At 39.0% G+C, this 22,536-nt stretch overlaps 1 protein-coding gene across 1 annotated transcript in view; it reads right to left on the reverse strand.

The window, feature by feature from the left end:
- The window catches only part of CC2D2B (coiled-coil and C2 domain containing 2B), a 138,013-nt gene that overhangs the window by 11,871 nt on the left and 103,606 nt on the right, over window positions 1-22,536 (reverse strand). Inside the window, 5 exon segments of the mRNA XM_058298679.2 lie at window positions 4,212-4,325; window positions 6,712-6,801; window positions 9,379-9,576; window positions 9,743-9,925; window positions 13,608-13,706. Of these exon segments, the coding sequence (XP_058154662.1) occupies window positions 4,212-4,325; window positions 6,712-6,801; window positions 9,379-9,576; window positions 9,743-9,925; window positions 13,608-13,706 (684 nt within the window).

Genomic DNA, 22,536 nt, shown 5'->3' on the forward strand with positions numbered 1-22,536 from the left:
TACACTTTGTACTAAAAATCTTACTTAGCAAAAAATAAAAAAATTAAAGTAATAATTAGATAAATAGAAGAAGACAACACAACATTTATTGAGCACTGATGTGTGCCAGGTACTGTGCTAAGAATTCACACTAATTTTCTCACTTAATTTACTCCAAAAGAGAAGGATGATTATTATGCTCATCTTTCAGATAAGAATCACAGGTTAAGGGGCTTGCCCAGGGTAGTAGTAAATGGCATTATTCCTGTTTTGTGAGGAGGTACTGAGGCTCAGAGAAGGACATTTGTCTGAGATCACACAAAAGGCCTTGCTAGATTTTGAACACCTGTCTGACCCTAAATCCATAGGTCTTAACACTGTGCTGGGTAGCCTGGTCCACCTAACTCCAGAGCTCCTGCTCTTTATCACTGTGCTTGTCTTCTTACAGTAAAGAGGAGGGCTTCACCTCAACCATGCCTCCCGGGTGAAAGCATACATTGCTTACTCTAAAGGTGTAAGTCTCCAAGGTACAAATTCAAGTTTGTTGAAATATTTTTGATTGTTTACTGCCATCTATTGGCACTTAGAGCTATAGCAGGGAGGAGGAAGTTGGGGAAAAATTCCACTTATAATAGTAAACTTACTGGGTGCAATGGATGTCTCACGATGATGGGAGAGAGTGTTGCTGTGGGGGGAGTGGGGGGTGGGGGCGGTGGGGTTGATTGAGACCTCGTATTTTTTGAATGTAATTTGTAAAAATAAATAATTTTAATTAAAAAAAATAAAATAAAATAAATTAAAAAAAAATAGTGACTAAAAGAATCAAATATTTAGGAATAAACTTAACCAAGGAAGTAAAGCACTCGTATTCAGAAAACTACACTATGTTGCTAAAAGAAATCAGAGAGGGGAGCGAATGCAGTTCAAGTGGCTGAGCACCTGCTTCCTTTGTACAAGGTCCTGGGTTCAATTCCAAGTACCTCCTAAAAACAAAACAAACTAACATAAAACACAATTCTCATTGGAGAGCAGCTGTAGCTCAGTGGTTGAGAGTCTGCTTCCCATGTACAAGGTTCTGGGTTCAATCCCCAGTACCTCTTAAAAAAATAAAACAAAGAAGACCTAAATAAATGGAAGAACATTCTGTGTTCATGGATGGGATGACTAAATACAGTTAAGATATCAGTTCTACCCAAATTGATAAACAGATTCAATGCAATCTTGATAAAAATTCCAACAGCTTTTTTTAAAGAAATGGAAAACTCAATTATCAAATTTATTTGGAAGGGTAGCCAAACATCTTAAAAAGGAAGAACAAAATTGGAAGACTCTCACTTCTGGACTTTAAATCCCATTACCTGACTACAGTGGTAAAAAAACAACATGGTGCGGGCATAAAGATGGACTATATATAGATCAATGGAATCACATTGATGGTCAAGTGGTTTTGAATAAGGCTGTCAAAAGCCCACTCAGCTGGGTAAGGACAGTCTATTCAATAAACGGTGCTGGGAGAACTGGATATCCATAGCCAAAAGAAAGAGGATCACTATTTCACACCTTATACAAAAATTAACTCAAAATGGATCAAAGACCTAAATATAAAACCTAGAACTATAAAAGTCCTATAAGAAATTGTAGGACAACATCCTCAAGACCTGGTGGTAGGTGGTGGTTTCTCAACCCTTACACTGAAAGCACAAGCAACAACAAAAAAAAATGGATAAATGGGACCTCCTCAAACATAAACACTTTTGTGCTTAAAAGGACTATGTCAAGAAGGTGAAAAGACAGCCCACTCAATGGGAGAAAATATTTGGAAACCACATATCCAATAGGGGTTTGCTTTACATTCTATATAGAGATCATACAACTCAACAGTAAAAGAGCAAGCCATCCAATTAAAATATGGACAAAGACTTAAATAAGTATTTCTCCCTAGAGGAAATACTATTGGTGAAAAAGCACATGAAAAAATGTTTAATATCACTAGCTAGTAGGGAAATGCAAATCAAAACTACAATGAGATATCATCTCATACCTCACAGAATGGCCATTATTAAAAAATAAAGTAAACTGAAAACGAGTGCTGGAGAGGATGTGGAGAAATAAGAACACTTCTACACTGTTGGTGGGAATGTAGAATGGTATAGCCTCTATGAAAGACAGTTTGGCAGTTCTTCAGGAAGCTAAATACAGAACTGCTGTATGATCTAATAAGCCCTCTACTAAGAGTATATTCAGAAGAACAGAAAACAGTGACGTGAACAGACATTTGCACACCAATGTTCATAGCAGCATTATTCACAATTACCAAAAGATGGAAACAACCAAAGGATCCACCGACAAAATGTTGTGTATACATATGCTGGAATACTGTGCTGCTGTAAGAAGAAATGAAATTGGAATATATAACATAGATGAATTTTGACATTATGCTAAGTGAAATAAGCCAGACACAAAAAGGTCAAATATTGTATGGTCTCATTAATATATGAATACTAAGAATAAATATATAGTTAAAACCTAGAGTGTAGGTTACTAGGAGATAAGATGAGGGTTGAGAAGGGCTACTGATGCTTAATGTATGTAGAATTTTTAATTAGCTTTACTGTAAAATGTGGAAATGGATAGAATTGATGGTAACACATTTACAGTGAGTATAACTAACACGGCTGGTTTACAAATGGGCCTGTGGCAGAAAGGGGTAGTCTAGGGATATAAATGTCAATTGAAAGGAAGTTAGAGAATAATGGAGGGACTGAATAACATAGTGAGCCTGGAGGTAGATGAGGACTGTGGTTAATACAAGCATGTTCCTCTATGTAGTAGAACAAATGTACCTCACTATTACAATGTGGTACAAATATGGTGGTACATTGGAAAAATACAGTTAACGTAACTTAAGAATTATAGTTAACAGCAACTTTGTAATATTCTTGCATCACTGTCAAAGAAGGTACTATATCAATGCTAAGGGTCAATGATAGGAGGGTAAGGGATTTTTTCTTTTGGACTAAGGAAAATCTTAAATTTACTGAGGCAATGACTGCACAACTCTGTGATGAAAATGAAAGCCACTGTGGGTGCACTTTGGATAGATTGTACAAGGCATGGGACTGTATAACAAAGTGAACCATATGGTGAAAGAGGGACTTGGTTAATAGTACAAATATGAGAATGTTCTCTTGAACTAAAACAAATGTACAATACTAATACATAGTGTTAGTAATAGCGATTATATGGAAAAAAATATACCAAATGTATACTATGGACCAGTGTTAGTGGTAATAATCTGATGATGTTCTTTCATAACCTGTAACAAATGTTCCACAACAATGTAAAGAAGTTGGCGGAGGATGATGTCTGCTAATTCTGCACATTTTGCATGATTGTTATGTAAGTTCACAACTTCTATAATTAAAAAATACATATTAAAATTTAAGGTGAAATAAAGACATGTAAGTACCAAAAAAAACTACAGCAGGGGATCATATGGGGAAATTAGCCATAGGCATTTAGCTAATTCATAGAAATAAAAGATATGCTAAAGAAAAATAGGTAAATAAGTGATCATAACAATAACCATATGGTAAGCCTGGTAATGTTGGTACTTATCAAGATATTTATGATAGAGTAAGAAACAGCCCAAAAGAGGACAAATTTCTAAAGATATGAAGGCAGGGGTAGTATATAAATTCAATAAGGAATTTTATTTATTTATTTATTTTTTTAATAAGGAATTTTAGATAAGTAAGCATGAATTTTTGATCCACTTCTTGAAAAATTAACTGGGGCAATGGACAGTGAAGAGTTATGTTTCTTCAAGATATTAAAACATAGTATTAGAAGCATATAATGATGATGATGAGAACTAGTAGTACTACTATAGCTATTACTAAAATAACCACTACCACCACCACCACCAATTTATTGAATAACTCCCATGAACAAGGTGCTCTCAGTGCCTTCCACATACTACATAATTTAATATTCCCAGTAACATGAAGTACCACTATTAGTTGTACTGTTTTTCAAAGGACTGAAACAAAAGGAAGGCATTCTTTACATTGCAGAAATTTTTATGAACTAGAAATATGGGCAGTACTCATGTTAATGAATAATTGTTTGCCATGAAATTCCCTAATGAGCTTGTGAAAAGATGAAACTTGGTGTTGGAGTCTTTGAAACTTGTAGATGAAATCTGACTTAATTTTAACTCCAGCACTTACTTCCAACAGTGAGGTTCCCAGAAGGACCAGGGCTTTCTTTCCAAAGTACAGAAAGAAATTACAGAGAAGTATGGCATGCTCTTCTTTATTTCCAACAGCCAAACTGATGCAGCGCTAAGGCAAAACAAAAGCAACATCAAGGACAGAGAGTGGGAAAAAGGGAAATGGCGTAATGCAAGCGTCCAACAGATTCAGGACCCATCCACTCTCTCCAGTTTCAAACACACACATTGTTATCAGGTTGCTGAGATGACAGCAAAGTCCAGAACTCTGGCTTCTTTTGTCCTGATAAGGTATTAGAAGAGGAGAACATTGACTTGGAACATTAGAGTGCCCTTATTATGGGGCACTTAATGTGCATATTGTAGGGTGAGCAGATCATTTATATTCCAAAATAGAGCATTTTTGTTTGGAACAAACATTAAACTGCCTCCAGGCAAACAGGGGCATAGGGACTGGTATTCTGAAGAACATCATGTGATAGAGATTCACACAGTGCTTTTAGTCAATGGAGCTACACTCTGTCTTGTACCAATATAGCTGAGTCCCTCAACTCAAGGAGTGGAAGAGATACGAGTTGGAGAACAATCAGGAACAGTGATAGAAACTTCCATCTGAAGGAGCTGAAGAGCAGACCTAGATGTAATGGATCAAATACAGGTGCCTACTAAAGCACTGGTAGCAGGAGAGGAAAAGCACAGCAGAGGTGGTAGACTGGTGGTTTATATCCTAGTGCTCATCTACAGGTGTGTCTTGTTTGCCCCCCAGAATGTTAAAAAAAAAAATTTGGGAAATTTCACATGAAAATATGGATTTATGGTTTTGCTTGAAAACTCAAACGATTTGGCAAAACACATGGACCCAAATGTTCATGTGAGAACAATCTGTTGTTGCTGAGTAGCAGTTGCCCTATTTAGATCAATCAGGTACTCTCCAGTCCATTATAGTCCCAGAGAAGGGGGCTGTATAGCCAGAAAGAGCTTGGAGGTCAAGACAGTGACTGTTTACTAATTAGTATGGAAGAATTTCAGTGTCTTAACAATTGTTATGACAATTTCAGTATGTACTGGCTGAGTGTGATGGTGAGGGTTGGGATTTAGGGAAGAAGAGAAGGAGGCCCTCCTGAAAGAAGAGTGTGACTAGGAGAGCTAAGGGCAGAATATGACCAGTCTTTAATGTAAGGCCAAGGAGTCTCTCCTATCTGGATTTCATAAGAGGATGAAGGAGGTGGATGAGAGTAGGAACTAACTTTTCCTGAGTTCCAAATGTTTTGCATATGTTATCTCTGTAGTCCTTTTAAAAGCCCTATATGACACAGATGAGGAAACTGAGGTATAAAGAGGTAAAATAATTTATTTTAGGTCGAACCCAGGTTTGTTTAACTCCAAAGCCCATGTTCTTTCTACCATATATTCCACTCCTCCTATCTATCCCCTCCACAGTTTGGTGGGATGAGAATTTGTGGGAGAACATTACGAAATGTGGTTAGGCCCCCTATCATTTTCTCTGCATATTCACTCTGATTTAATATATGGGGCAATTTACCAAGGAATTACTCAAACTTGGATTTGGCTAACCACTTTGGAAGAGAGGTTTTTAAAAATTTGATGTATTTTCAACTGCTATCAAATAAGAATATATATTAAAAGATATTTTAAGAAATAATATTTTAATATGATTCAAATGCCATAATTTTAGTGTAGTTTTAAAAACAGGTGTGGAAAACTTACATTTATAAATCCACAGGCACTTGAATACACAGTGGCATCTGAATCTCAAATAAACCATGATTATTGTAATTAGACCATGTAGCCAACATACTAATGCCTCCTAATGACACCTCTGTTGACTTGTAGGCTCAGGTTTTGTGATAAATCAATAATTTTTCCAAAATGCTAAATATGCAAAGCCAGTTAAGTCAATGGAAAGAAGAGTCATTTCAAAGAGTTGGAAAAGTCCTTATGGACATGACTACTTCAAGATGATTAGAGTAGGGAGGAAGGTGGTTTTGGTGACTGCATATTAGGTGGGAGAAAATATCTCTTGTCTTGTGGCAATTTAATTGGTTATACATTCACAAGTATCCCAAGGTCAAAGAGTTCATGTCAATGGAAAGGCATTAGCCAAGGGGAATCTCAAACCTGTAGTAACCTCTTGGTTATGGGTATTGTTTGGGCAGCAGGTAGGGAGTACTCATGGTACTAGTATTTGACTGAATGGTTATTTTTAGTACTTTCAATATTCTGTAGGATCATAAAGCCCCGAACATATTCCGATTGGTTCAAAGAGTATCAGAATAGTCTAGAGTGAATGAGTTGATTTAAATTATTTCTGTAGATTATAGAGCTGAAAATTATGTAAAAAATTATCCAATGCTCTAAAATTTCATGAGGTAAAGTACAACTTAAGTATATAAGTATATAATGTTTTTAAAAGCTCTTTTAAAAGATAAGCAAATCAGAAATACTATACATTTTAATTATAAAATATAATTTGTTACCTCTGATGTCATCCATATATCAGAATCATCATTTTCATCCAGTGTATTAGCCATAAAAGGAATCAAAGATACAAATCGAGCAATGAGGTCCTAGAATAATAGTAACTAACATTTATTGAGTGTGTATCACATGCTTATTGCCAAGCATTTTCTCAGTCCATCCTATAAACCTATGAAGTAGACACTATTTTTATTCTTGTGTTTAAAAAGGAAACAAGGGGAAGCGGACTTGGCCCTGGTTAGGGCGTCCATCTACCACATGGGAGGTCCGCAGTTCAAACCCCGGGCCTCCTTAACCCGTGTGGAGCTGGCCCATGTGCAGTGTTGATGCACACAAGGAGTGCCCTGCCACGCAGGGGTGTCCCCCACGTAGGGGAGCCCCACATGCAAGGAGTGCACCCCATAAGGAGAGCCGCCCAGCGTGAAAGAAAGTGCAGCCTGTCCAGGAATGGCACCTCACACACGGAGAGCTGACATACAAGATGACGCAACAAAAAGAAACACAGATTCCTGTGCCACTGACAACAACAGAAATGGACGAAAGAAGAACACGCAGCCAATAGACACAGAGAACAGACAACTGGGGCGCAGGGAGGGGGGATAGAAGCAAACAAATAAATAAATAAATATTTTTAAAAAATAAAAATAAAAGGAAACAAGCTTAGAGGGCTAAAATAACTTGTCCAGTGTCACACAATTAGTATAAGATGTGGAGTCTCTGGGGATTGAGCAAGGTTGACCTGACTCCAGAGTGTGCATGTTAACCACTATATTGTATTATAATAAATTATTAAAAATTTTAAACATTATACATTAAACATACTTTAAATTGTAACTGTTAAAATTGAGAAAATATGTTGAACAAACAAAGGTTTGATTTGCTTTTCAAATGTTCAAAATTGATAGAATTCTTTTTATTGATATAAACTGCTACAGCACGGAGAGGGTAGTACAGTTTGTTTTCTCAAACAACAGAAGTTATACTGTGGATTTTTTCCCCAAAAATAGAGACAAGGAACCAGACTACATTAGGAAATGAGAAAGGAAACAAACTAATGAGTTAACACAGAAAGTTTGTTAACATCTTAATTGACTTTTAATAGCTGCAATTTATGAGCTATTATGATTTCCTACATGGGTCGTGTTTTCTGACCTCCTACAATTAATTAAACATAGTTCACAATCCTTGAAAAGCAGTGGAGGGGGAAACGGACTTGGCCCAGTGGTTAGAGTGTCCGTCTACCACATGGGAGGTCCGTGGTTCAAACCCCAGGCCTCCTTGACCCATGTGGAGCTGGCCCACGGGCAGTGCTGATGCGCACAAGGAGTGCCCTGCCACGCAGGGGTGTTCCCCGCGTAGGGGAGCCCCACGCGCAAGGAGTGCCCCCGCGAGGCGAGGAGTGCGCCCATGAGGAGAGCTGCCCAGCGTGAAAGAAAGTGCAGCCTGGAATGGCGCCGCCCACACTTCCCCTGCGGATGACGACAACAGAAGCAGACAAAGAAACAAGACGCAGCAAATAGACACAGAGAACAGACAACGGGGGCGGGGGGGGGGGGGAATTAAATAAATAAATCTTTAAAAAAAAAAAAAGAAAAGCAGTGGAGCTAGAATTTAAGAATTTATATATATACATCCCCCCCCCCCAAAAGATAGAGATTTTGAAATAAATCTGAGAGAACTATTATCTCTTTGGCTATTGAGTGTCAGAAAACACAGGCAGGAAGCAAGCCATGATGGAAAAGCAAAGTGTGGTAAGAGTGCTACATGACAACTTTTGATTTTAGCTTAAAAAGTTCAGCTAAATGAACTTTATAACTCATAACTTGTATAAATATTCTGAGGAGAGGAAATTAACTAGAAGGAACCTAGATAAACAAAAGGTATAAGCAATTCTTCATAGAAGCCCTTTAATCAAAGTTTCTTTCTTTCCTAAAAGGGAGACATATTTTTGATTTCCTATTTTCCTTTCTCAAAGTGGAGGAGTTATATGCTGTTTTGAACACACAAGTTAATCTTCATTTTACATGCAACTGAATTTTGAGTATACATCTCTTTTCTCAGCTGGTGAACAGATATTTATAAAGACATGTGGAGATGAAGTGGGAGATGCTGGGTTGGCAATTTACAGAACAAAATATCTTCCTCACTCCCATGTACAGTGAGAAGCAATCCTGTAAGAAACAATCCTCAGAAGGACACAAGCCCTTCAGAATGCAGCAATACTTTTTATTTTGCCTGGAAGTCAAAGGGTTTTTTTTCTGTGTCGTTTTTCAAAGTTTGGAATAGAATCAGTGAAGCCAGGATGGTCAAGGGGACTAGGGTGGAATAAAAGCTTCTCTACTCCAAGTGGGCAGAAATGAAAGGGATCAGGAGGATATGTTTTCTTTTATCTGGGACTCAGGAGGAAACAATGCAACATGGATGGTGACTCAGGAAGTTCTCCTTTAGGGCAAACAATTTTGTCAAGAAAGATAAACTCAGTCTTTAAAAAAGTAAACAATTTAAAATAAATTTGGAGTGATGAAATCGTCTAAAATTTATTGTGGTTATAGTTGCACAACTCTGAATATACTAAAAACTATTGAAATGTACACTTTTGATGGGTGAATTATAATGGTATGTGAATTATATTTCAATAAAATGGTTAAAAAATAAATTTAACTTACAAGTGTTGTGTTAGAATCATGAAGAAATATATCCAGAAGTTGTTGAGGTGGATTCAATGCCTTGATATATCTTGTTACTAAGATCTGTATCCCTTCACCGTTAAAAACAGTAGTTGTGATTCTTCGGTTAGGAAACAATGCCTTACAATTTTTTTTAAAAATCTGCGCTTTCTGCAAAATATCTATTTCATCTGAAAACTAAAATATTTAAAATATTTTGATTCTGTACCATATTGTTCCCACAGGAAAATATCAAGAACCAATGTTTATTTTTGCCAGCTTTGTAATTATTTTTACTGTATTTTAAAAAATGGTTGATACTTCTTTGAAGATATGTATAAAAGTAATTCAATGTAAAACCTACCTTATCTAGTTCTGGATTACAAGTGACATATGAAATTTGAGGTTCAATGGTAGCAAAAATATTTAAAAAGGTACATTCTTTTAAATTTTGTCCATTATAATCTTCTTTAGGAGACACATAAGTCTTACTCCAAGTATACCCAAGCAAAACTGGTGGAATATTTACTTGAAACGTTCCACTAATCTGAAAGAAAATATGAATGTAATAGATTATGCATAATGAAAATAAACTGTTAAATATACTGTGAGCCAAGCTCAGTACATTTCATAGGAGCAAACAAGCTTGCATGAGTGCATGCTGATTCTACTAATATGCATGTACACAAGGAAGATTGGGTTCTCCAAGGTCATCGGTTCATAGTCAGTCTTCACATGTTGGCTCCCTGCCAAATATGTACTAGGTGGAGAGAGCAGGAGTAAGAAAAGGATAAAATGAGGAAGTAAATTACCATTCCAAAGATATAGCAGCTCTTAGAAAAATCGAATTCAGGCTCAGAGAATATGTTAAATGATTGTTACATTTTGCACTGAGTCTAGAAAGAGAATAAGAACAACAGTATGGACAACCCTGAATCCCAATGGAAGAGGGAGTTTGTATGTGTGTATGTGCATGTGTACAAGGCATTGTGAGCCCAATACTTGATATAGATCATATGTGATTAATAAGGTAGATACTGCCTTTATCTCCATTTTATGCGTAAGAAAACTGAGGCTCAGAGAGGAGTTTAAGTAATCTGTTCAAGATCACACAACCAACAAGTAGTGGAGCCAAGATTACAACCTATATTTGTTCACCTCTGATGCACACTCTTAATTACCTTTTCATCCTATGGTCTGGCCTGAAATTGAGAAACGTCTCCAAGGATTCACAAATGGGGGGAATGTCCCGTATCACCAAACAGATCCTTACTGGTTTTTACTTGCAGCACTTAGCTTTGCAGCAGGCTCCCTCATAACTTTGTGTCACATTATGCAGATAGTTTCACTCTCCTACCTAACATCCATTATCTCCCTTCTTTTTTTTTTAAAGATTTTTTATTTTTTATTTCTCTCCCTTCCCCCCGCCCCCAGTTGTCTGCTCTCTGTGTCCATTCACTGTATGTTCTTCTGTGTCTGCTTGTATTCTTGTTAACAGCACTGGGAATTTTTTGTTGTGTCATCTTGCTGAGCTCTCTGTATGTGGCGCCTCTCCTGGGCAGGCTGCACTTTTTTTGCTTGGGGTGGCTCTCCTTACAGGGCACACGCCTTGCACATGGGGCTCCCCTATGTGGGGACACCCCTGTGTGGTACGACACTCCTTGTGCTGCACATGGGCCACTGCACATGGGCCAGCTCACCACATGGGTCAGGAGGCCCCAGGTTTGAAACCTGGACCTCCCATGTGGTAGGTAGACGCTCTATCAGTTGAGCCAAATCCACTTCCCCATTATCTCCCTTCTTTTTTTTTTTTTTTTTTTTTAAAGATTTATTTATTTATTTAATTCCCCCCCCTCCCCTGGTTGTCTGTTCTTGGTGTCTTTTTGCTGCGTCTTGTTTCTTTGTCCGCTTCTGTTGTCGTCAGCGGCACGGGAAGTGTGGGCGGCGCCATTCCTGGGCAGGCTGCTCTTTCTTTTCACGCTGGGCGGCTTTCCTCACGGGCGCACTCCTTGCGCGTGGGGCTCCCCTACCCGGGGGTCACCCTTGCGTGGCACGGCACTCCTTGCGCGCATCAGCACCGCGCATGGCCAGCTCCACACGGGTCAAGGAGGCCCGGGGTTTGAACCGCGGACCTCCCATATGGTAGACGGACGCCCTAACCACTGGGCCAAAGTCCGTTTCCCTTATCTCCCTTCTTAACAACAATTTTAGGTGACAGCATGACAGCTGTGGAGTGGAAAGGCTAAGTCACATAAATAAAATGTAAGCAGAAATCAGCTGGGGTTTTCTGGGGAAGTGTCTGTTTTCTTGATACAGGTGCTGTCCCTTCTTCCTCCTGCCTATAACATGACAATGGGCTGAGGTGCAGTGATCACTTTGCAGGCATTAGGATGAAAGCCATGTGATAAGGAGAGTGGAGCAGAAAGACAAATGGGGCTTGGATCCTTTATGGTATCCTTGGATCTACTGTGCTGACATCTGGAATTTTTTAGGTGAAATAACTGGACCCTTTACCCATGTCAGCCATATAGTCTAGTTTTCTGTTGTTTACAGTCAAATGCAGGCCTAACTGATACACATGTAATTCCTTCTGAATTAAATGCCCTCATTTGCTTGACAAACTCCTCTACTCATCTTTTAGGACTTGGAAAGTTATCCTCTCTGACTGCACGGCTCTGTGATGAAAGTGAGAGCCACTGAGCATACACTTTGGATAGATTATTCAAAGCATGAGACTCTATAACACAGTAAACCATGTGGTGGAAGAGAGACTGTGGTTAACAGTACAAATATGAAAATGTTCTCTCATGAACTAAAACAAATGTACAATATAATACATAGTGTTAATAATACAGGGTATGTGGAAAACATATATATAAAATGTGGTAAGTTTCGGACCATAGTTAGTGGTAATAGTCTGATGATGTTCTTTCATAATCTGTAACAAATGTTCCACAACAATGTAAGGTGTTGGTAGAGAGGTGATGTCTTGGAATTCTGCACATTATGCATGATAGTTTCGTAAGCTCAAAACTTTTCTAATAAAAAAATATGTATTAAAAAAAGATGACTAGGGAAGCAGACTTGGCCCAGTGGTCAGGAGTCCGTCTACCACATGGGAGGTCCACAGTTCAAACCCCGGGCCTCCCTGACCCGTGTGGAGCTGGCTCATGCGCAGTGCTGATGCACACAAGGAGTGCCATGCCACACAGGGATGTCCCCATGCAGGGAAGCCCCGCACACAAGGAGTGCGCCCCATAAGGAGAGCCGCTCAGTGCAAAAGAAAGTGCAGCCTGCCCAGGAATGGTGCCGCACACACAGAGAGCTGACACAACAAGATGATGCAACAAAAAGAAACACAGATTCCCGTGCAGCTGACAACAACAGAAGCGGACAAAGACGACGATGCAGCAAACAGACACAGAGAACAGACAACTGGGGCAGGTGGGGGGGGAGTGAAATAAATAAATAAATAAATCTTAAAAAAAAAAAAAAGATGACCAGGAAAGAAAATACCTCCTCTGTAAATTTTTGCTGACCCTTCACTTCTCCTTCCCCACCAACCTAGAAAGAGTTAGGTATTCCCTACTATATGTTCTCATAGTACCTATATCATGTCTATGAAAGCACGACAGTATTAACATACTATACTGAAATCCTAGTTTTCTTCCATAGACAGTGAATTCCTTGAAGGTAGAAAATTCATTTCTAAATTGCCAGTGTTTGGCATAAGCTCAGAGATGCCAAGTACCTTGGCTAAGATCATTCAGAAAGTAACGTAGCCCAGAATGGAATCTCAGCTAGAGTTTTTTATACTTTACTGATCATTTAGGCATATTTCTGCTATATAACCTAACACCATAGTCTTCAGGGGGTCTCAAAGAGACCATCAAGCTCATAGTTTATCTGTAAGCAATGCTGACAACCTGAAAATATGGTAACCATATTCCAGAGCAACACCATTATTCAAATGCTTCATGAATCAGGTCTTATAGAACTATTACATGCAAATATGAATTGTTTTAAATTTGGGGGTATCTCCTGTTCTAGAGACAGCCAGAGCCTTTAAACACTCCAAAAAACTAGGGACATTCTAATATGGGATTATTTTAACTCACCTACCAACCTGCCAATCACAGAATCTGATTCAAAGATAATAGTAAACATTACTAACAACCAGAAATAAAAATTTAGAATATTTACAAAAAAAAAAACACATTTTCTATTACCTCAGATTGTTGCAGAAGAGCTGAGAAAGGGAAGACAATGGATCCAAGCCAATTCTTTCTTATATATGTGTGACCACTGCAGCTCTTGACACAGTTTTCCTATTAAAATAAATAATCTATTACCTAATGGGAGTTTAAAAAACTCACAGATAAGTATAAAATCACTGTTTTTAAAAAGAAATCAAAGAGTAAATATCAAAGGCATTTTTCTCACTTTTTAATCTCTTTAAAAGAATTGATAATTAACAGTGGTGATGGTAGAACAACATTGTGAGCATTAATTAATAGCACTGAATTACATATGTGAATACAGTTAAAAGGTGGAATTTTAGGTTGTATATATGTTACTAGAACAAACATTTTAAAAATAGGTCTGTCGTAAACAAACAATGAACCCTAGTGTATGGACTGCAGTCAAAAGTACAATTATAAAATGTTCTTTCTTGAATTGTAACAAATGCATCACACTAATGCAAGGTGTCAATAATAGAGTGGTATGTGGGAATTCTATTTTTCTGTAAACCTACATGATATTTCTGTAAACCTACAACTTGTCTAATAAAAAAAGATAATGGATTAGTTAAAATAAAAATGACTGTTGCAGGGTTTATGAGATATGTAATAAGTAAAATGCACGACAACACTAGCACAAAGCACAGGAAGGGGAAATGGAACTATACCATTGTAATACACTGTGTGTTTTATTTTTTTAGAGATTTATTTTATTTATTTATTTATTTCTCCCCACCTCCTCGTTGTTTGCACTTGCACTGTGCTTTGTCTTTAGGAGGCACCAGACACTGAACCCAGGGCCTCTGATGTGGGAAGGAGGCACCTAATCGCTTGAGCCACCTCCATTCCCTGCTTTGTTGTGTCTTTCATTACGTTTTTTCTTCTTGTATCTCTTGTTGTGTCATCTTGATGTGTCAGCTTGCTGCACTTGCCTGTCGCATCAGCTTTCCGTCTTGCTCATTTTCTTTAGGAGGCACCAGGAACCTCTGCTCCCTGCTTTGTTGTATCTCTCATTATGTTTTCCTTCTTGTGTCTCTTGTTGTGTCATCTTGTTGCATCAGCTTGCTGCACCTGTGTACTATTTTTATACTATAGATGAAGTGATATAATGTTTTATAAATGTAGAACATGATAAATTAAAGAATACATTGTCAATCCTAGAGCAACATTTAAAAAATAAGAGGTATGGTTAATAAGCCAATACTGTAGATTAAATGGAATCATAAAAGTACTCAATCCAAAAGAAAGTTGGAAAAGAGAGAAAAAGAACAAAGAACAGATGAGAAAAGCAAAAACTAAACGGGAAGGTAGAAGATTTAAACCCAACCAAGTAGTTACATGAAATGTAAAAGGTCACTAAATTAAAAGGCAGGGGTTGTCAGACTGAATGAAAAGAGCAAGACCCAACTCTGTCTACAATAAACTCATTTTAAAAATAAAGACACAGGTTAAAAGCAAAAATAAAAATAAATAAAAGAAAAAGATATATCATGCAGATACTAATTACAAGAAAGCTAGATTAACTATATTTATAACAGACCAAGCAGATTTCAAAACAAGAAATAAAACCAGGGATAAAGATGGATATTTCATAATGATAAAGGAGTCAATTCATCAAGAAGACATGCAATCCTAAATGAGTATGCACCTAATCCTAATATGTGTTGCAAAATACATAAAACAAAAACTGATAGAGAGGAAGGGGGCAAGGTGGCAACAGAGTAAGTTGCTCCAAGAGTCAGACCTCATCCTACAGGGCAGTTAGTTATCAGTCAGACCTATCTAAATAACCTGTTCAGGGGACCCAGGAGACCAGAAGAGTATATGGCAACATCCTTGGAAGAACAGAAGGAGGAGACTGCCCATCTACAGTGAAGATTCATGAGTAGAGCACTCCATTCTGCAGAGGCTGGTGCCCATTTATTGCTGGTGGCACAAGTTGCCTCCGGAGCTATATTCTGACTGGAGTTGGAAACTCCATTTCCCAAAAACAGGGGAGGAAGAGATGGTTAGGCATTAGTGTCAGCTACTGATGAGTAAATTTGCCTGGCTAAATTCCAATCCTAAGAACAGCTAACGTTTCTACCGTCCAAGTCAGAAAAAGGCTAATAGCCTCCATTTTAACTCCACCCCTGGCATGAGTGGAAGCAGGGCTGATTGAAAATCACAGTGAAGGTAGGGACATGCTTCTTTTCACCCAGGTCGGACTGCTGTCCTAGCCTGGGCTCCAGGCCCACCACCAGCAGGGAGGAAGCTGGGGGGATCTGCATCAGCCTCTCTAAGCAACTGCAAGTGCTTTCATGGGATACAGACTAGAATGGTGGGCAAACCTGTGGATACATCTCCATCCCTGGTAGGACAGGGTGGGGGTGGTGTTTCCTCAACCTCTCCCATGCACTGCAGGGGCTTTCAGCTCACACAGGGTATTTGGACACATCTCTGGCTCCACCTCCAACCCTGACAGATTAGGAGGAGAGATAATGTACTCCAGCCTCTCTGGATAACTACAGTTTTTTATGGCCTGCATGAACTAGACTGGTGGGCAAACCTGTGGACACATCTCTGCCCACAGTAAGATAGGAGGGGGGCGGTGTTATTTCAACCTCTCTGGAAAACTCAAGATGCTTTTGAGCTGCACAGACTAGAGTGTTGAGCACTACTGTGGTTCCATCCCCTCCCCTAACAGGGCAGAAGGGACCGTGTTCCCTCAGTCTCTCTGGACAACTGCAGTTACTTTTGACCTGCATGAACTAGATTATTGGACACATCTGTGGCTCCACTCCTGCTCCTGACAGAGCAGGAGGAGGGACAGTGCTCCCTTACTCTCTCACAGCAACAGCAGTTGCTTTGGGCCTTCATGGACTAGATTGAGGCACACTGGAGGTTCCATTCCCACCACTAGCAGGGGGAGAAGAGGAACATTGCTTCATCGGTCTACATGGGCAACTGCAGTCAGTTTTGAATTGCACAGCTTAGTTTGCTGCCCACACCTATGGCTCCATCCCTGCATGGACCTTCATCAGTCTCTCCAGGCAACTACAGATGGTCTTGGCATACACACCTTGGATTACTGCACATAGCCACAGCTCTGTCCCTACCCTGGCAGAGGAAAAAGGTGGGAGAAGTTTCATCGGATCCTGGGACATACAGGAAGCTTCAGCCTCCATGGCTTAGAGTACCAAGCACATCCTCAGCTCCCATTCCACAACCATCAAGGGAGAAAAGGCAAAAAACAGACAAAAAAAGCTGAAAAATTCAGATTAGCTAAAGATAAGTAACTATAAAGTTCCAAAGTAAGTTGAACCAAGTATGTGAGGGACTGTAGCTCAAAGCTAATCAAATAGAAAGTCTGAGACTAAAGTGAGAAAAGGGGCCGAGAATAAACACATCTAGTAAATCAGATGCCAAGACATCAACAAAAAAGTACAATCCATACCAAGAAACAGGAAGATATGATCCAGTCAAAGGAGTGGAGACACTAATCATAGATATTCAAACAAATCTCCTTAATAAATTCAATGAGGTAGCTAAAGTGATTAAGGACATCAAGATGACACTGGGTGACCACAAATAAGAATTTAAAGGCATACATGAAAAAATAGCAGATCTTATGGAAATGAAAGTCACAATAAATGAAATTAAAGATACACTGGAAGCATTTAACACAGATGTGAAGAGGCTCCTTGTCTTCAGTAAGCTCAAAGACAGGGCCTCTGAAAGTAAACACACAAAAGAATAGATAAAGAAAAGAATGGAAAAAAATGAACAGGGTCTCAGGAAACTAAATGACTGCAAGAGACATGCAAAAATACATGTCATGGGTGTCCCAGGAGGATAAGAGAAGGGAAAAGGGGCAGAAGGAATATTTGAGCAAGCAATGGTAGAAAATTTCCCAAGCATATTTGAAGGACATAGATATTCATGTCCAAGAAGCACAAAGTACTTGCATCCAAATAAACCCAAATAGACCAACTCCATGACACATACAAATCAGAATGTCAAATGCCAAAGATAAGGAGAGAATCCAGCTTCCCAGCCACTTCCTATGGGTCAGCTGCACACCCTCAGAGCCCAGAGGTGTTGCCACCATGCCTGCCCCACCAGCGTCCCCACCACCATACCCATGATTTTCTTAACGGACACCCAGAGGATTGTATGGGATAGTCAACAAGTGTCTACAATCCTTACTGGTACCTACTGCTCTGTTCCTCCTGATTGAAACCCAAAGTTAAACTTACATTGTCCAAGAACATTGGCAGTTTTATATACAAATGGCTAGAATGTAGTCCTAATCCCTAGCTTACTCAGAGCAAGTACTTAGTTTTCCCATCTAACTGTATTGTTACTCCTACTATCTATCTGATATTAAGACAAAATATTAATTATCATGTGCATGGAGAGTCTCTTCTATTGAAATGTATTCTATAGGAAGCAGATGTGGCACAAGTGATTGGGCTCCTGTCTACCATATGAGAGGTCCAGGATTCAATTCCTGGGGCCTCCTGGTGAAAGCAAGCTGGTCCACACAGAGTGCTGGCCTGGGCAGGAGTGCTAGCCTGAGCAGAGAGCTGGCACAGAAAGATGATGCAACAAAAGGAGACAGAGGAAAGACATTAAGAGATGCAGCAGACCAGAGAGCCAAGGTGGTGTAAGAGATTGAGCTTGAGTACCTCTTTCCCACTCCAGAAAGTCCTAGGATTGGTTCCTGGTATTGTCGAAAGAGAAGACAGACAGACACAGAAGAATACACAGCAAATGGACACAGACAACAAGGGGGTGGGGAGAGAAAGGAAAGAAAGAAAGAAAAAGAGAGAGATAATCCAGAGAGCAGCAAGAGAAAAGGAATGTGTTACATACAAGAGATGCCAAATAAGATTAAGTGCTGATTTCTCATCAGAAACCATGGAAGCAAGAGGGCAGTGGTATGAGATATTTAAGATATGCAAGAGAAAAACTGCCAGCCAAGAATCATGTATCTGGTAAGACTGACTTTTGAAAATGAAGGTGAGTTTAGAATACACATAAATAAAAAGAAACTGAGAGAGTTTGTAACCAAGAGACCAGCTTTGCAAGACATACTAATGGGAGTGCTACAGCCTGAAAAGAAAAGACAGGAGATAGACTTGGAAGCACATCTAGATATGAAGATTATATCCATAAAAGTAAATAAAAGTGTAAAAAGAATGGTAAAAACAAGATATCCAGATAAAACCCAAAGCTCAAAATGGGTGAAAAACTGCCTTTACAATAATAACATTGAATATTAATTGATTAAACTCCCCAAAATACACAAACAGGTGGAATGGACAAGGAAATATATGTGCTATCTACAGGAGACCCACCTTAGACCAAAAGGTTGAAAGTGAAAGTCTGGAAAAAGATATTCTATGGGTGCCATAGCCAAATAAAAGCTGGAGTAGCTAAACTTACACTGGATGAAATAGACTTTAAAAGTAAAGCTGTTATTACAGACAAAGGTCATTATATACTAATAAAAGGGGCAATTCACCAGGAAGAAATGTCAAAAATGCATATGCACCTTACCAGGGTGCCCCAAATTACATGAGGCAAACACTGGCAAAACTGAAGGGAGAAACAGATGTCTCTACGAAAATAGTTGGAAACTTCAATACACCACTTTCATCATTGTATAGATCATCTGGACAGAGGTTCAATAAAGAAACAAAGAGCTTGAATAATATGATTAATGAAATAAATCTAAAGATGTATACAAACATTACACCCCAAAGGAGCAGGTTATACATTCTTCTGAAGTGCTCATGGATTTTTCTCAAGGATAGACCATATGTTGGGTCAAAAAGCACATCCCAATAAATTTAACAAGATCAATATAATACAAAACACTTTCTCACATCATAATGGAATAAAGTTGAAAATCAACAACAGACAGAAAAAGGGAAAATTCACAAATATATGGATATTAAGCAACACACTATTAAATAATCAGTGGGTCAAAGAAGAAATTGCAAGAGAAATCAATATATATCTTGAGATGAGTGAAAACAAGAACACAACATATCAGAACCTATGGGATGCAGCAAAAGCAGTGGTGAGAAGGAAATTTATAGCCCTAATGCTTACATTAAAAAAGAAGAAAAAGGACTTCTGGCAAGATAGCATCAATGTAGGTTGGTCAGACCCAGTTCTCTCACAAAAACAAAGGAGGAGGAGCAAAAAACCTATCCAAGGGAGTTTCTTTGGGTGATCTGCAGACCAGGAGAGTGCTGCCCATCAGCCAGGAGGGAGAGGGACAGAAAGGCAAAGAGGCCAAACAAAAACTGTGAGTTACTCACCGCTGTGGCTGGGAAGGGCACATATACATCACCCACAAGATGAACAGCCTCAGTAAAACCCCTAGCTTATTGCAGTCAACTGGTGAGGAAAGATCATTCTCCTCCCTGGGAGGAAGAGGAGTCTGGCAGAGGGCAGATAGTGGTTTCTTTTCAGTGAGTCTGGCTAGCTAAGGCCCCTTTGAATCTCAAAAAAGACCACAGCCAGCACTAAAGCAGCCCTATGGAGAAGGAAAGGGGGATCCAATCGGCCAGGCTGTCACCCCTAACACCCTGGGAGAAAGAGAAACTAGGTCAGCCAGGGGGTGGGTGTAGACAGGCACCTAATCAGCCTAGTAGGAAAGAAAGAAGCCAGGAGAGATAGCCTAGATAGTTGGAAGCCCAACTTGCCACAAGGAAAGGGGGTGGGGAGAGTCAGATAAGGCAGCTTTTGTATCAGTCAAAGCCTTGGACTTCTGGTGATGTGACACCAACTGCATTAATCTTTCCACTCCAGGTTCCAAGGAATGTGCAGGCTTCCCATGTCTACCTTGTCTCAGCTATAGATTATACCTCTATTGGGGTTCACTTTTCAATTGGTTCCCTATACATTCACTCTGAGTAGTAAAGAATTATATTTTTTAAACCACTAATACAAAATATATATTAAGCAACCTCTAAATAATCTATTAATATGGGAAATGTTTGTATCAAATGATAAAAACAAGACGATATTTCTTTGTTTTTTTTCATGTGTATAATTCTTTTATTTTTTTTCAAATTCTCAATTTATTCATTTTTTAAAAAAGATATTACATTAAAAAAATATGAGGTCCCCATTAGCCCCCACCGCCCCCACCCCACCACTCCCCCCGCCCAATAACACTCTCCCCCATCATCAAGTCACATCCATTGCATCTGGTGAGTACATCTCTGGGCATCGCTGTACCCCATGTCCCGTGTTCCACACCATAGCCCACACTTTCCCACATTCCGTCGAGTGGGCCATGGGAGGACATACAACATCCGGCAATCAAGACAATATTTCTGAGCTATAATGTGTATGTGGTAAGCCTGAACCATATTGGCATAAGTTGAAGCAGGACTAGTCACCTTCATGGTTACACAGTTGAAGTGGGTTTCCTGCCATGACTGGACCATTCTTTAAAATACCACATAAATAATACTGAGATATATGTGTATTTAGTTTCTTCAGCACCTTGCAAACCAAAATGATCCCTTCATCTTTGTCCTGGTACCCGATTTCTCTATGACCAAACCAGTTTGCACAATAGGCCTCCTTATCTTGCTATTTGGTTTAATACTTCTGTATGTTATACACACTCACACCCACAAACTGTGGCTCCAAGGATGATGCCTCATCAGGGAAAGTCTTCTTTTTATGTAAATTAAGATGTCTCCCAACATGTCAGTAAACAATGTAATAATTTTAATGTACAGACTTTTATTATAATAGACATGCTCATTGAAGAAACTCTGGAGAAACACTAAAGAATATAGAGGGGAAAAAAAGAAAATTACCACCCAGAGATAACTACTACTAAAAGAATTTTAAGATGTTAAATGGTAGTGAAAATATGTTGAAATGATGACACATTCAAAGAGGAAATTATTCTTATATATGTTGGGTCAATTAAAAAAGGAGACTGGAAGTAGAAATTTTATGATTGATCTAATGCTGTCAAAAAGCAGCAGGTTTGCTGACAATGCTAAGTAATTTCATTGCTTAGCATTCTATTGGGAAAATGTGACCTGCAAGGTTATCTCAGTTTAATCCCTAAAAAACACTCAATTCTGTTTTCAGTGAATACCAAATAGTCTTCTAAGCCTAGTTCAGTGTCCAAAAAAGGATTTTCTCTTGAAAAGTGATTGCACTGGAAAGTCAGTTTGGAATACTTGACAGTTATGTTTCTTATGCTAGCTTAGAGGTTTATTAGAGACAATTTTCCTGGTCCTGATCACCCTTTTCACTGGAATTTCAGATTTGCAACACTGGTTTGATCATTCCCTCTTTAGCCTTAGCCAAGACCATCCCTTACTTCTAGAACTTTATCATTTAAAAAGTAAACAAGTCTTATTGTTAAGTTAAAAAAAGAGGCCATTCATCTATGTACAAAGAAAAATTAACCATTTTGGCCTCGTTAGAACATTATGATTGATGCTAGGCTATTATGGTGCAAAGTGTAAAATGGAGATAATTAAATGGGGGGGGGTGTATATACCATGTTTGTGGATTGAAAGGATCAATATTGTAGAGATGTGAATTCTAACAAAATTGACTTATACATTCAACCAATCCTAATAAAAATCCCAGTAGGTTTTGTCTTTGGAAATTGACAAGCTGATTCTAACATTTATATGGAAATACAAAGGGTTAAGAATAGCCAAATTAATAATGAAGAAGAAAAAGAAAGCTGAAGGACTTGGATTTCCAGATATCAAGATTCGTAACAGGGAAACGGACTTTGGCCCAGTGGTTAGGGCGTCCGTCTTACACATGGGAGGCCCGCGGTTCAAACCCCGGGCCTCCTTGACCCGTGTGGAGCTGGCCCATGCGCAGTGCTGATGTGCGCAAGGAGTGCTGTGCTACACAGGGGTGTCCCCGC

This window comes from Dasypus novemcinctus, chromosome 6 (assembly GCF_030445035.2).
Source record: "Dasypus novemcinctus isolate mDasNov1 chromosome 6, mDasNov1.1.hap2, whole genome shotgun sequence".
NCBI lineage: Eukaryota > Metazoa > Chordata > Mammalia > Cingulata > Dasypodidae > Dasypus > Dasypus novemcinctus.